At 41.0% G+C, this 15,759-nt stretch overlaps 1 protein-coding gene across 1 annotated transcript in view; it reads right to left on the reverse strand.

Annotated features, from left to right (window-relative positions):
• The window catches only part of CFAP54 (cilia and flagella associated protein 54), a 383,858-nt gene that overhangs the window by 110,815 nt on the left and 257,284 nt on the right, over window positions 1–15,759 (reverse strand). The window contains exons 45-53 of the mRNA XM_044280574.1: window positions 14,432–14,498; window positions 14,143–14,343; window positions 9,723–9,809; window positions 7,831–7,953; window positions 7,658–7,711; window positions 5,004–5,220; window positions 3,991–4,070; window positions 2,512–2,681; window positions 1,479–1,566 (exon numbers count right to left, since the gene is read on the reverse strand). Of these exons, the coding sequence (XP_044136509.1) occupies window positions 1,479–1,566; window positions 2,512–2,681; window positions 3,991–4,070; window positions 5,004–5,220; window positions 7,658–7,711; window positions 7,831–7,953; window positions 9,723–9,809; window positions 14,143–14,343; window positions 14,432–14,498 (1,087 nt within the window). The remainder of the gene's footprint in view (window positions 1–1,478; window positions 1,567–2,511; window positions 2,682–3,990; window positions 4,071–5,003; window positions 5,221–7,657; window positions 7,712–7,830; window positions 7,954–9,722; window positions 9,810–14,142; window positions 14,344–14,431; window positions 14,499–15,759) is intronic.

Below are 15,759 nucleotides of genomic sequence, written 5' to 3' on the forward strand. Positions count from 1 at the left end.
ATGGGGCTGCGTGAAAGTCGTATTGCATCCGCAAGCAAGTGGTTGCTAAGAAGATGATGTTAATAAATAGGGATGAGCCCCGGGACCCAATTAAAGTCAATTTACTCTATTATTTTCCATTATAACATGGGTATAATGGAAAATAATAGCATTCTTTAATACAGAATGCTAAGTAAAATGTCCATTGAGGGTTAAAAAAGAATAAAAAAATTACTCACATTATCCATTTTATCGCGCAGCTGTTATCGTCTTCTTCTTGCAGGACCTGCAAAAGGACCTGTGCTGACGTCATCGCGCTCACCTGACGTCAGCGCAGGTCCTTTAGCAGGTCCTGCAAGAAGAAGAAAGAAGACAACGGCTGCGCGTTCAAGTGGATGAGGTGAGTAATTTTTTTATTAATTTTTTTTAACCCTCAATGAACATTTTACTTAGCATTCTGTATTAAAGAATGCTATTATAAAAAAATTAAGTAAATGGACTTTAATGGGGTCCCGGGGCTTATCCCTATTTATCAACATCATTTCCTCAGCAACCATCCGTGAAAATCGCTTTGCATCCGCACTTGCTTGCGGATGCAATGCGATTTTCACACAACCCCATTCACTTCTATGGGGCCTGCATTGCGTGAAAAACGCAGAATAAAGAACATGCTACGATTTTCACGCAACGCACAAGTGATGCGTGAAAAACATTGCTCATGTGCACAGCCCTATTGAAATGAATGGGTCAGGATTCAGTGCGGGAGCAATGCGTTCATGTCATGCATTGCACCCGCGTGGAGAAATCGCTCGTGTGAAAGGGGCCTTACAGATATAAAAGTATAACCTTCTTACACATTTTTACAATTCTATGTTATTCTTTTTGAAAGTCTGGTAGAAAAAATGGGGGGAGATTTATCAAAACTGGTGCCAAGGGAAACTGGCTTAGTTGCCCCTAAAAACCAATCAGATTCCACCTTTCATTTTTTCATAGCTTCTTTGGAAAATGAAAAGATCAATCTAGTTACTAGGGGTAGCTAAGGAAAAAATTTCCCTTTGCACCAGTTTTGATAACTGGTGTGTGTTCTTCAATCCAAACTATATTATTTATTTCCATGTTTACTAATGTTCTTATTTTGTATTCTTCCTTCGGCCACATTTCCAGCACTACTGATAAGTGGAAACTCCTTCCTTCCCTTTCTGGGACTGTCACATTTCCATCTCTACTAATATGTCGGTACTGTTCTCTGCTGCCCTTTATACACTTATATCCTCTTTTTTGCTGTGTGTACAATTAGATACATATAGCACTCATAATACAGAAGCAAACTGCAGTGTTAATATAACCTCCACATTTGGTTTAGTGGCTCCATATAGAAGAAATATATGAATATATAGAAATATAAAATAAGTAAAAAGTATAAAAAGGAAAATAAGTAACAGAAGTCTTGAAGAGAAAATGAAAATGTGTAATATCAGGTCATTTCTGTCAGCACTTACTTGCTCATCTTTATTATCACGTTTAATTTTAGCTGCGAATAATTTGGCTTCCTGGAGATTCTTCAGTGCAGAAAATGACATAGCAATGCTGCAATTATTAAGAAAAGCAAAATGATATTGGCCACTCTATACGTGGGAGTAATACAACTAATGCTATATTCTGATTCTTGGCCTTTTATAAAATGTATTCCAGTAGCTTCAAGTTAGACCGCGTTAACATCATACTTTATTTTTCCATTCTTTTGATCCATCAGAAGAACAAAAAAATAAAATAATTTTTTCTTTGCGTCCGTTTCAGCCATTTCTGACTGAGATCCGTTATTTTAGATGCAAAAAAAGTCCTGCGTGCAAAATGGCGGATATCAGACACAAAAATGAATGACAAATTTGCATAAATGAGCAACAAATGCTTAAAATGCTGGATCCTTTTTTTTTTTGATCCGTCAGAAGAACAAAAAAAAAAAAAAGAATAAAATAAATTTAGCATCCATTTTAGCCATTTCTGACTGAGAGCCGCTATTTTAGACGCCAAAAAAGTCCTGCATGCAAAATAGCGGATATCTGACACAAAAAGGAATGCCAAATTTGCATAAATGAGCATAACAGATGCTTAAAATGCAGGATCCGTTTTTTTTTTCTCTTCTAATGACATATCAGAAGAATAAAAAAATGAACAGTGATGTGAACCCAGCCTTATCAAGTTTCAACAAAACTGAAAACCTTATTTTACCAAGCTCAGTTATATTATACTATGTTTCCTAAGGCTGGGTTTATACATTGCGGATAAGTCACAGTAAAAAAAATTCCCAACCAAAAATGTTTTCGAAATGCAGTTTTACAGGTGAAACACATTTATTTAACATGTTTTCACCTGTACAAAAGCATGTGGTCAATTACCACATACAAAACCTCAACAGTAATGGTAGAAATTTGGGTGGTTATTACTAAAAAGCTTTTTTTGCTTTTTTTATCATGATTATTCCTCAATGTGTAACTCCAGCCCCAATTCTGACTGTGCACATGTTGCACTTACCTTTCCGCAATGTGCTGCCTCTGCTGGGCTATTTCAGAAAGCTGAAGCTTGGCCTCAATTGCAATTTCCAGGTCCACTGCCGTACATTCTGATAGTTGATGCTTATATTTCACCTCTAAATCCTGAAGAATGCATTTTACTCTACCCTCGGCTTCATTCAATGAAATGCCCTAAATGAGAACAAGACAAACAACAATGAGGAGGAAGTGACATACAAAGTACTTGGTCTATGTCCCTAGAAAACCAAGGTATTACTCCTAGGCCCCATTCACACGACAACCTCTGTGTCCGTGTGGCAGACCACAAACCGCAGGTCCACCAAATACAGGCATCAGCCGTGTGAACTCCGCACTAAAGAGTAACCACTGACTAGAGGAAATGAAAATGACTAACAGCATTGTAACAAACCAAATATGTGTGTTCCCTAAAACCTCTACAAGCAAATGGCATTCTGCTGGATTACAGGGTGGTTGTAACCACGGAAACGAGCAGTGTATAATGCGATGGAAAAATGAATCCAGCCAGCAAAGGAGGCAATATGGATAATAACATATACATTAGTAAGTGCCTTGTATTAACTTACTCTACATGATAAATGCTACTTACTGAAGAGAGACAACCCCTTTAAGACCACCCCCAGTCATCTATCAGTGACTGAGAGCTATGTACATATGCATACACACTTAGGCCTCATGCACACAAATGTATTTTTGGTTTGTATTTTTTACGGATCAAATGCGGACCCATTAATTTCTATCGGCCCACAATAAAATGTGGACAGCACACGAATGTTATATGTGTGCTGTCCGCATCCATTTATCATGTAGAGAAAGTTAATACGAGGCACTTACTAATGTATTGTGATTGTCCATATTGCCTCCTTTGCTGGCTTCATCCACCACATTATACACTGCTTGTTTCCAGTGGTTACAACCACCCTACAGTGCAGCAGTAGTGGCCGTGCTTGCACACTATAGGAAAGAGCAGCAGTCTATGCTCACTCCCATGATCCCGGCTCACTCCTTCACTTTTTCCTGTAGTGTACAAGCACGACCATCGCTGTTGGATTGCAGGAGGGGCGTAACCCCTGGAAATGGGCAGTGTATAACGTGAAAAATGAATCCAGCCAGCAAAAGAGGCAATATGGACAATCACAATACATTAGTAAGTGCCTTGTAGTAACTTTCTCTACATGATAAAAGCCACTTGCTGAAGTGACAAACCACTTTAAAAATACCATTATTAGCTGTGGGTTCCATGGGGACACTCAAAAGTTCAGGTGACCCTGTAAAAATCCAAAATCCCCCCCCCCCCCAAAAAAAATAAATAAAAAATCCAACTATGCAACTCAGTTTCCCATAGGGAAATACTTTTGTTGGCCAGGTTTTGCAATGTGCAGCCTCATTACTGTAGATTGTGAGGGACTCTGTGTGGCCATGGAACTCTAGCTGACAGTGTGATGTACTCAGTGCTGCAAACCTTTAATCTTGGTAGTGTAAGATCTCGTTCACATGCAAGTTGTACTGGAGCATCAATTTCGCCTTTGGATCCGTTTTCTTCTGCAAAACAAGAATTTCAAAAACTTGCTTAACTATTTCATAGAACAATATAGTTTTGTTCTAGGAAGGTTCTTACAGTACAGTGCCACATTAAAATGGTCCAACATAGAATTATAAGAGTAGATGTTCCAGAATCATTATTTCATGGGGAATGCAAGTAGTTACTAAAACAGACATGTTAGGAGAGGTGACAGCCCACGGTATATATAGTATAATTAAAGGGGTTTTCCAGGGCTTGCTATAGAATATGTCCTATCTTTAGGATAAACAATGAGAAGGGCAGACCGCTCACAGGAGTGTCGGGGTCCCTACTATGAGCTGGTCGTCAAAACCCTATGAATCTGATATCCTAAGGATAGGCCGTTAATATCAAAGTCCCAGAAACTCCTTTAAGCTGTGCGTCTTATAATATTTATGACCTTTTCTTAGAACCGATCTAAAACTAATTATAATAATATTGGAAACATTTTACTTCTTCAAGCTGCAATTAGTACCTGTGTGTGTGTTTTTTTTCATTGTCTTACCAAGCATGGTCCATGGAACTAATAAGATAATTACTGGATGTAACAACATGAAAAAAATCACAATGCTGTATGCCTTTTGGTTAAAACTAAAGTATACCATTACATAATTATAGAGTATAAAGCATGGCATTAAACGTCTTAAAAGGAAATGCATTCTGTATTTAATCTATATTTCCATCTTCAAAACACTGTAATTTCAAGTTTCCCAACAGGTTCTTCTCCAACAAAGAGTGAGATGGAACTCATTGGGGCAGATATACTAATCCTTAAAATGCAGACTTAGACCAGACGTCTAGAGATGTGCCAAAGTTCTCACAGTGGCACACTGTATGATAAATTTGGTGCAAGGGTGGACACTTTTGCACAACTTTACATCACCTATCTCAGGTATTTCAGCAGATTTGGTTACCTAAAAAGGTGGGTTCCTGGTTTTTACTTTGCTGTTTGGTTCTGTCCCCAGTCACATCATATCCAGGATCCTTGACTACTTCAGGGATGGCATTAATCGTTGAAGAGAGTTTTAGGATGAAATGCGTTTTAGTCAGTACCAGCTTATTCATGGTTGCTTGATCACACACGGAAAGCAGACAAGGACTGGGTTTTCTGTTGAGAATCTCTTCTAGTGCCTGTAATTTCAATAGAGTTTATACAATGCATGTAATAACAAGATTATCTCCAATGTCTACATATGATCACTGATTTAAAAGCAAATATGTCATTAGTGCATATTATAAATTTATATTCCTATAATAAAAGTGTATAAGTCGTTTACCAGTAGCATTCTACCCTACAGCATTTTATGGGTGAGGGTTTGTGATCTAGATTGTTTTTCCTAGCAAGATCTGGTTCTTCAATTAAATGAGCCTTAGGGACAAGAACTGCACCTTTAGGGGAGCAAATATCAAGCTATAGCTGTTGCTGTAAAGAACAGTTCTGACTTATTTTAGTAACAAAACCACCAGGGTATACCTAGTCATGACAGCAGACTTTACTTAAAAAATAAGTGGCAAAACATTCTCTATGAGAAAACTCTCCCTTTTTTATATAGACTGGTATACACAGCAAAATACACTAAGTGTATATGAAGAAAAAACATTAAGTTGTTGCAAATAATAGGGATTTAATCTTTACTAAAGAGGTCTATACTACATACTTGTGTGTGTGCATATGTGCATTGATCCAATGTTTACCAGTATACATTATTAATACACAGCAAGTCTCAAAAGGTACAGAAAAATATTAGAATCGAGGATATCTAAAAGCAGTTAACTACTAACAAATCCCATATTTCTTAAAGGGTTTTTTGGGACTTTTCTATTGATGGCTTATCATCAAGACCAGGGGTGGCCAACCTTACATACACAAAGAGCCAAAAAAAAAAACTTATGACTACCAGGAGCCACAAGCTATACATTTACACACGAGTCACCGTTTTCTTCGCCCTACAAGATGCACCTAGGTTTTAACAAAGAAAAATAAGAGGGGGAAAAAAAGATTTTTCATCTGATCTGAGGTCTGATAAAAATATTTTCTTATTTTTCATTAGAGAAAAAAAGAAAAAGTATATTTTTCATCAGACCTGACCAACCCATGCTCAAACAAGACCCCCTTGCTCAGATCTGCCCCCCATGCTCAAATCTGCACCCTCATGCTCAGATCTTCCCACTCATGCTAAGATCAGACTCTCATGCTCAGATCAGACCCCCATGCTCAGTTCTATAATTTTAAAAATATCCCTCTCCTGATCAGGCACTGGGCTCCTGCTCGGGCACCTGCTACTCTGCAGATCTGACACGCTCTCCACTGTGACCTGATGAGCACAACGTCAGGTCATAGTGCGTGTCTCCACGTACTACATTCGCACACTGTGTGCATTAGGACGTAGTGAAGAGTGAGCTGGAGCTGCAAAGTAGTAAGTGCCCGATTAGAAAAAGAGATCTGAGCATGGGGTGGAGAGTGCTTCCTGGATTCACAGCTAGAGCCTCACTTGAAGAAGCAAAGAGCCACAGGTTGGCCACCCCTGATCAAGACCATCAATATCTGATCGGCAGGAGTCTGACACTCCTGCCGATCAGCTGTTCTGCGGTATCTCCAGATCCGGAACCACACAGTCCCATCCATTGTGTAGTGCAGGCATGTCCAAACTGCGGCCCTCCAGCTGTTGCAAAACTACAACTCCCAGCATGCCTGGATAGCTTACAGCTATTAGGCATGCTGGGAGTTGTAGTTTTGCAACAGCTGAAGGGCCGCAGTTTGGACATGCCTGGTGTAGTGGATGGAAGCTGCTCCCATTTACTTCAAACCTTCACTTCACTTCCTGACTACAGAGGTGATGACCTCAGCAGCCAATATCTGGCCTCAGTGGTCTTGTACCAGTCACATGCAGTATATACTGCAGGCATGCATCCCATCCTTTTTGCTGCTGCAGCCATGACATCATGATTTAGGACAGGAGCGGCAGTGCTGGAATGGAGGGAATTTGGGACAGAAGTATAACTTTTTTCTATTATTCTAATAGGTTCCCTTTTGAAAAAAATAATAATAAGTAGGACAACCCTTTAAAGATAAAGCTTTAATACATTTCTCATCAATGTATGTTTCAGGGGCTATGCAGTTGGTAACCAGCACTGGTACTAAAAGACGTGGGCCTCCATCTCACATTACCCCAAAAATCATCTTTGCTGTTTTCCAGATTTTTTTTTATGAGCATCCTTGGAGGACAGACAGTATCAAAATGGTGTTTGTAGGGTGGGTAATAATACATTTACATACATATATAATAATATAGTTAGAGGACTCTGGGACCTAGTACATATATCAGTCTATATAGTCAGAAAAATATTTCCTCAGGATAAGACATCAATATCTAATCTAGTAGCTCCAGCAGTGCTGCAGTAACCAGTTGTGTCCACTACACAGTGGACGGAGCTGTGCAGTTCTGGCGCTACTCTGAAACAGCTGATTGTTTGGGGTGTGGCATGCCCTGAGGATAGCCCATCACTATCAAAATCATAGAATACTCCTTTAATAATATAAGAAAGCATACCAAAATGAACAATCTACCTGTAAGTTTTTACTGCAGACTAGTGTCTTTGATGATGAGAATTTCAAAGTTGCCTAAAATAAAAGAGTACAGTTAAAAGCCACCATTTCTAATGTCATCATTCTGCCAAGTTCTTCTTGAACCAAATAATTCTCTGAAAATTAAAGAAAAACTAAATATAGAACTATTTTACCATAACTTTCCCAGTTGATGAGTATCCTTCAAGTGGTCTTCTGGGAATTCTTTTTCCACTATTTAGGAGGAAAAGCTCCTCGAAAGCTTCAGAAAACAGGTGAAGATCTGTGAGGACTTTAACCTTAAAAGAAAGAATATAGTAAAAGACTATCAAGAACTGTTAATAAAGTTCAGCTTTAAGAAACATAGCGAGGCCTATGAGAATTTATGACATCTTCTATCCACAGGACAGGGGATTAGTATCTAACTGGTGGGGGCCAGACTGGTGGAACCACCACCGAGTACGCAAGAAGATTTCGCCAGCGCCATCTATTGGAAATGCCTCCCTTATGAGTCAAGTTCCAACTTTCCAACAAGACTTATGGAATACAGCCAAGAGAGATGGTTCTTTTTCTTGAGATACCTCTTTGCATATATATTGTAAAGCTAGTAATTATAGAAACACTGGCTGTTGTGAGGACTTATGGATTAACATGGCCATTCTGGGTACTGTTTAGTACTATATGAGCATGCTATAAATGTATGTGGGCATAATAAGGCATTATGGGGCACTTTTTGGCTCTACATGGACATGACTTCCCTCTCTCAGGGCAAAATATGGCACTTGGTTAATTGCTTGGCATATGCAGATACTATGGCTCCATGCAGGCAAAACATGAAACTATGGGGGAGATTTCAAGACCGGCACTTTCTGCTCATGCCTCGTCTTAAATTAGGCACACCCTTTCTGCAGACTGTGTACATAAACATAAATCTACGACAGCTCAGAGATGCCATAGGTTATTGGCTTTATTTGCACCAGAAAACTGGCATACATGAAGATAAATTTGTCGGGGCAACTGGCTACACCCCCTTCCCAACCTTGCCACGCTTCTTTAGGGAAAGTGCTGAGATGCCACTTTTTAGGCCCAAGAAGTTGATAAATCTTTCCTATGTGCTCACTGTCTGGCTTTATGTCGACACTGTATAATCTGTAAAAGCATTTAATTCGGGGCAATGTAGTACACACTGTGCATCTGGGCAATGTATCAGACTGGGCACTGTATGTAATGCACCACCTAGAGCAAAAGGGTGACCTTTTAGGCTTCTTTTAGACAACGTTGGACTCTATGTGGAGACATTATAGAACATAGCATGCACTGTGTATCTGGGAAATATACTGTATGGGACTAACTGGCACTGTATGTGCTGCACCGCATGGAATAAACGGGTGCTGTATGCTGGCATTTTGTTACTATGGAACTATTTATCAAGGTATGGCAACTGTGTGACATTTTGCTAGTTTATTCATATATGTACAACCACTACTAGGGCAGGAACAAAGTTTGAAAGTATAGTGTCCCTTTCAGAAAGTTGGGAGGTATGCATAAAGACTTTTCAATCTATGTACAGTACATGCTAAGTCTCTGTATGCTGACTCCGTATAGCAGTTTGTGTGAAGATAGACAACCTGCAATTACATACAGTAGATGAGTGAGCTTAACTCACCACAATGCACAATAAATGATAAATGACATATTCATCTATGCAACATCTACAGTATATATTAGCAAAAAACTAAAAGGTGGTGAGAAAAAAAAGTGTTGTTGGTCGAAGTAACTGTTTTCTTGGGTTTTCTACATCAATATCCACAAGACAGATAGAAACTGTTAATTTGCTATAGCTAGTCCCAGTTTTCCCTTAGCAGTGATGGCACTTGTAACTGCTATCTTTAGTGTAAAAATACTGATACTTGTGTCAATACAAGAGAAAGTAGCAGAAGACAGCATATAAACAAATCAATTGTTGGCAAGATAACATCTGTCCGTGTAATACATTTACTGCTGTTAAAAGTCACGCTGTCATCTGTTTATCTCGGTGTCAATAAGCTGAAATTAAAATTTCACATACCTTTAAGAGCCTTCCTTCTACACTTCTGATAGGGTCACGGCAAATAACGCTGACAAAATACTGGTACAATGTAAGTAACGGCAAAACCTGTAAAAAACAGGATTCACCTGAAGTGAGAATATTACATGCTGAACAGTTTAACTACTGCTAATAATAATTCGGAATATGTAAATCCATTTATGCAGATTGAACACAATGGATCCAAATGAGTTTCAGTTCTATAAGAACTGAAGAAATGCTTTGACAATATGCACACAAGTGACGATGTGAGGGTCAATGTTTCCAGGGCACTAAGCCAACATTTCTTGCCAAATTTGTAAAAAAAAAAAAATTCTATTTAGCCTTTTGTGTTGTTATGCTGTATTTGAGAATATTGGGTGACTATAGCATCAGCATCTGCCATCCTTCCCACAGCCCTGTGTACAGCATTCTGCTCTTTCTGGAAGTCCCATAGAGCTTGAATGGAGTGGCAATGCACATTCTCAAATGGGGGACAACAGACCCTAGTGATAGCTGGGGGTCCCAGCAGTTGGATCGCCACAAATCAGATACTGATTACCTGTTCTGCATATAGGTGGAAATTTGACAATCTGGGCCAACCCCCTTTAACCACTTCAGCCCCGCTAGGTGAAACCCCCTTCATGACCAGACCACTTTTTACACTTCTGCACTACACTACTTTCACCGTTTATCGCTCGGTCATACAACTTACCACCCAAATGAATTTTACCTCCTTTTCTTCTCACTAATGGAGCTTTCATTTGGTGGTATTTTATTGCTGCTGACATTTTTACTTTTTTTGTTATTAATCAAAATGTAACGATTTTTTTGCAAAAAAATGACATTTTTCACTTTCAGCTGTAAAATTTTGCAAAAAAAAGACAACTTTTCCTATTTTTTTATACAAAGTTGGCATTTGACCAAGATATTTCTCTCACCCAGCATGGGTATATGTAAAATGACACCCCAAAACACATTCCCCAGCTTCTCCTGAGTACGGCGATACCAGATGTGTGACACTTTTTTGCAGCCTAGATGCGCAAAGGGGCCCAAATTCCTTTTAGGAGGGCATTTTTAGACATTTGGATCCCAGACTTCTTCTCACACTTTCGGGCCCCTAAAAAGCCAGGGCAGTATAAATACCCCACATGTGACCCCACTTTGGAAAGAAGACACCCCAAGGTATTCAATGAGGGGCCTGGCGAGTTCCTAGAAATTTTTTATTTTTTGCATAAGTTAGCGGAAATTGATTTTTTTGTTTTTTTTCTCACAAAGTCTCACTTTCCGCTAACTTAGGACAAAAATTTCAATCTTTCATGGACTCAATATGCCCCTCAGCGAATACCTTGGGGTGTCTTCTTTCCGAAATGGGGTCACATGTGGGGTATTTATACTGCCCTGGCTTTTTAGGGGCCCTAAAGCGTGAGAAGAAGTCTGGAATATAAATGTCTAAAAATGTTTACGCATTTGGATTCCATGAGGGGTATGGCGAGTTCATGTGAGATTTTATTTTTTGACACAAGTTAGTAGAATATGAGACTTAGTAAGAAAAAACAAAAACAAAAAAAAGAATTTCCGCTAACTTGTGCCAAAAAAAATGTCTGAATGGAGCCTTACAGGGGGGGGTGATCAATGACAGGGGGGGTGATCAATGACAGGGGGGTGATCAATGACAGGGGGGTAATCACCCATATAGACTCCCGGATCACCCCCCTGTCATTGATCACCCCCCTGGTAAGGCTCCATTCAGACGTCCGTATAATTTTTACGGATCCATGGATCGGATCCGCAAAACACATGCGGACGTCTGAATGGAGCCTTACAGGGGGGTTATCAATGACAGGGAGTGATCAGGGTGATCACCCCCCTGTCACTGATCACCCCCCCTGTAAGGCTCCATTCAGACATCCGCATGATTTTTTACGGATCCATGGATACATGGATCGGATCCACAAAAAACATGCGGACGTCTGAATGGAGCCTTACAGGGGGGTTATCAATGACAGGGGGTGATCAGGGTGATCAGGGTGATCACCCCCCTGTCACTGATCACCCCCCCTGTAAGGTTCCATTCAGACATCCGCATGATTTTTTACGGATACATGGATCGGATCCACAAAAAACATGCGGACGTCTGAATGGAGCCTTACAGGGGGGTTATCAATGACAGGGGGTGATCACCCCCCTGTCACTGATCACCCCCCCTGTAAGGCTCCATTCAGACATCCGCATGATTTTTTACAGATCCATGGATACATGGATCGGATCCACAAAAAACATGCGGACGTCTGAATGGAGCCTTACAGGGGGGTTATCAATGACAGGGGGTGATCACCCCCCTGTCACTGATCACCCCCCCTGTAAGGCTCCATTCAGACATCCGCATGATTTTTTACGGATCCATGGATACATGGATCGGATCCACAAAAAACATGCGGACGTCTGAATGGAGCCTTACAGGGGGGTGATCAATGACAGGGGGGTGATCAGGGAGTGTATATGGGTGATCACCCGCCTGTCATTGATCACCCCCTGTAAGGCTCCATTCAGACGTCCGCATGTGTTTTGCGGATCCGATCCATGTATCCATGGATCCGTAAAAATCATGCGGACGTCTGAATGGAGCCTTACAGGGGGGTGATCAATGACAGGGGGTGATCAGGGAGTGTATATGGGTGATCACCCCCCTGTAAGGCTCCATTCAGACGTCCGCATGTGTTTTGCGGATCCGATCCATGTATCCGTAAAAATCATGCGGACGTCTGAATGGAGCCTTACAGGGGGGTGATCAATGACAGGGGGGTGATCAATGACAGGGGGTGATCAGGGAGTGTATATGGGTGATCACCCGCCTGTCATTGATCACCCCCCTGTAAGGCTCCATTTAGACGTCCGTATGCGTTTTGCGGATCCGATCCATGTATCCGTGGATCCGTAAAAATCATACGGACGTCTGAACGGAGCCTGACAGGGGGGTGATCAATGACAGGGGGGTGATCAATGACAGGGCGGTGATCAATGACAGGGGGGTGATCAGGGAGTTTATATGGGGTGATCATGGGTGATCAGGGGTTTATAAGGGGTTAATAAGTGACGGGGGGGGGGGGGGGTGTAGTGTAGTGTGGTGTTTGGTGCGACTGTACTGACCTACCTGAGTCCTCTGGTGGTCGATCCTAACAAAAGGGACCACCAGAGGACCAGGTAGGAGGTATATTAGACGCTGTTATGAAAACAGCGTCTAATATACCTGTTAGGGGTTAAAAAATTCGGATCTCCAGCCTGCCAGCGAACGATCGCCGCTGGCATGCTGGAGATCCACTCGCTTACCTTCCGTTCCTGTGAGCGCGCGCGCCTGTGTGCGCGCGTTCACAGGAAATCTCGCGTATCGCGAGATGACGCGTATATGCGTGACTGTGCGCCAGCCTGCCACCTCCGGAACGCACATGTGCGTTAGGCGGTCCGGAGGTGGTTAAAGAAGACCTTTCATTACAATAAAAAATCTAAACTAAGTATGCTGACATGGAGAGCGGCGCCCGGGGATCTCCCTGCACTTACTATTATCCCTGGGCGCCGCTCCATTCTCCCGGTATAGGCTCCGGTATCTTCAGATTTTCGGCTCAACTGGGAGGAGCCTGCTCTTGTTCTCCTGGGCGTCTCCTTCTCCCAGGCTGGAGTGCTGGCCAATCGCAGCGCTCAGCTCATAGCCTGGGAGAAAAAAAACCTCTCAGGTTATGAGCTGAGCGCTGCGATTGGCCAGCACTACAGCCTGGGAGAAGGAGACGCCCAGGAGAACAAGAGCAGGCTCCTCCCGGTTGAGCCGAAAATCTGAAGATACCGGAGCCTATACCGGGAGAATGGAGCGGCGCCCAGGGATAATAGTAAGTGCAGGGAGATCCCTGGGCGCCGCTCTACATGTCTGTATATTTAGTTTAGATTTTTTATCGTAATGAAAGGTCCTCTTTAAAGGGGAAATTCAGTTGAAATGGTCTACTGAAATGTTCTAGATACATGTGAGATCACATTGGTAAAGTCAAGCTTACATCGCTTTGAGCTTTCTGAAAATCTGCTACTGAAAATGTAACCAAACAATAGGGCCATTCGAATCACCAAGATGATCTTTTCACATCTGGGGAAGGTAGGATCACATTAAGGGAATTTCCCCTTTAAATGCGAGAACAATGTATAGCATTCATTTGATATTTCAGGTTTTATTTCGTATTTTCTGAGACTTATAACCACGGTGCTTCATTTTCAAACAATACCAAGTAAACCGAATACAGATGTGTAAAGCAAATAAAACCTTTTTTAGAGACATAATGTGGGACTTGCATCTGACAAAAATAAATCCAAAAGATAATGCCATCGTAATCATTCAGGTATATAAAAAATATTGATTTATCTTTTTAAAATGAGCACTAACCATAAGATTCTGAGAAACAGAATGCAGTTCGCAAATTAGAAAACCTAGACTGGAAACAACAGTTATGACATCTGCTCTGTGCCGATCAGAAAACAGGTCAATCCCTGGAATAAGTTCAGACATTTCACACCCTTCTCCAATCTCATACAATGCATAATCAAGATCTTCATCTGGATGTGGCAGGGACACGCGAAACAAGGACTAGAAAGAAAAACAGAAACCATATATTATGTCATTTGCTTTCAAATGACTTATTACTTGTCACGTAAGAAACAAATGTGCCTCTTACCTTGAAAAGTAAAGCTGAAAGCAAGCAGCAATCTGTTCTCTTTCTAACATCTGATGTCAATATATAACTACAAAAAACACACAAAACAAGAAAGTTATACAACAACGCATGGAGAGAGACCTATAAAAAACCAAAAGCAGATGGTAAAATTGACTGCATTGATGTGACCTGTTGCCAGTGTTTAATTGCGAGCTTAATGCATAGCCCCCTGCTGTACTGAATTACACATACAGAGCATATCTGCTTAAAAGGAAATGTTATCGTCAACAGTCACATAAACAGCACTGCCAAACATAACCTTTAAAGAGAACCTGTCACCACCAAAAGCAGTGCAATCTGCAGGCACCATGTTATAGAGCAGGAGGGGCTGAGCAGATTGATATACAGTTTTCTGTGAAAATATTCCCAAAAAAACGTATACACTTCGATTTCTGATCTTTTTGATCTCTTTTGTACATGGGGAAGTGTTATCAGTGACTGAAAACATTCTCTACGTGTGTATACAGAGATAGCTATCACTGATAAGATATGTAAGTGTATAAATTACATGTTTTGCTGAATCTTGTCCTATAAAACTATAGGGTTCAAAAAAATAGCAGTCAGTTTAAAGAGGACCTTTTACCGATTCTTAGATTACAATATTAATACCTGGCACTGTAGGGCATGTTTAGGATATATCATATGGCTTTTTTTTTTCTTTCAAATCCACTACTCCGTTGCGCTGCTGTGCCCCCTGTTCTGGTTTGGCACCCCGTATGCTAAGTAATAGCATTGGTACAGGGAGGAGGATATGGCCGTGTTTCTCAGTGGGTGCCTCCTTCTACCAGGCTGCGAGCTGTCCAATCACAGCAGACCCCGTCTCAGCCATTGACAAAAAAAAAAAAGCTAACCTTCTCCCTGGCTGTGACGTTCTCCGCTGAGAACCGCGGCCATCTCCTCCTCCCTGTACCGATGCTATTGATTTGCATACAGGCTACATGCACACGACCGTGCCGTTTTTTGCGGTCCGCAAACAGCGAATCCGCAAAAAAAACGGAAGCCGCCTGTGTGCCTTCCGCAATTAAAAAAAAAAAGCAAATAAAGGGCAAAATTGCTATAATAATGTTCCTTTTACTGCACATTCCATTCCAAATGAAAACAATAACAACATTTATCCAGTTTGTGTTAATTCTTTACAGAAAGCAAAGAAAAGGCAATATTAGGCTGTTCAAAAATAGCAGTGCCAGCTTTTTCCTTTAAACACTCAAAGACTGAATGCAGAAACTGAAAAGTGCTTGAGATTTCACTTTAGTTTGAAGTACTTAACTAAGATTTAGTGGCATAACCAT

This window comes from Bufo gargarizans, chromosome 2 (assembly GCF_014858855.1).
Source record: "Bufo gargarizans isolate SCDJY-AF-19 chromosome 2, ASM1485885v1, whole genome shotgun sequence".
NCBI classification, from domain to species: Eukaryota; Metazoa; Chordata; class Amphibia; order Anura; family Bufonidae; genus Bufo; species Bufo gargarizans.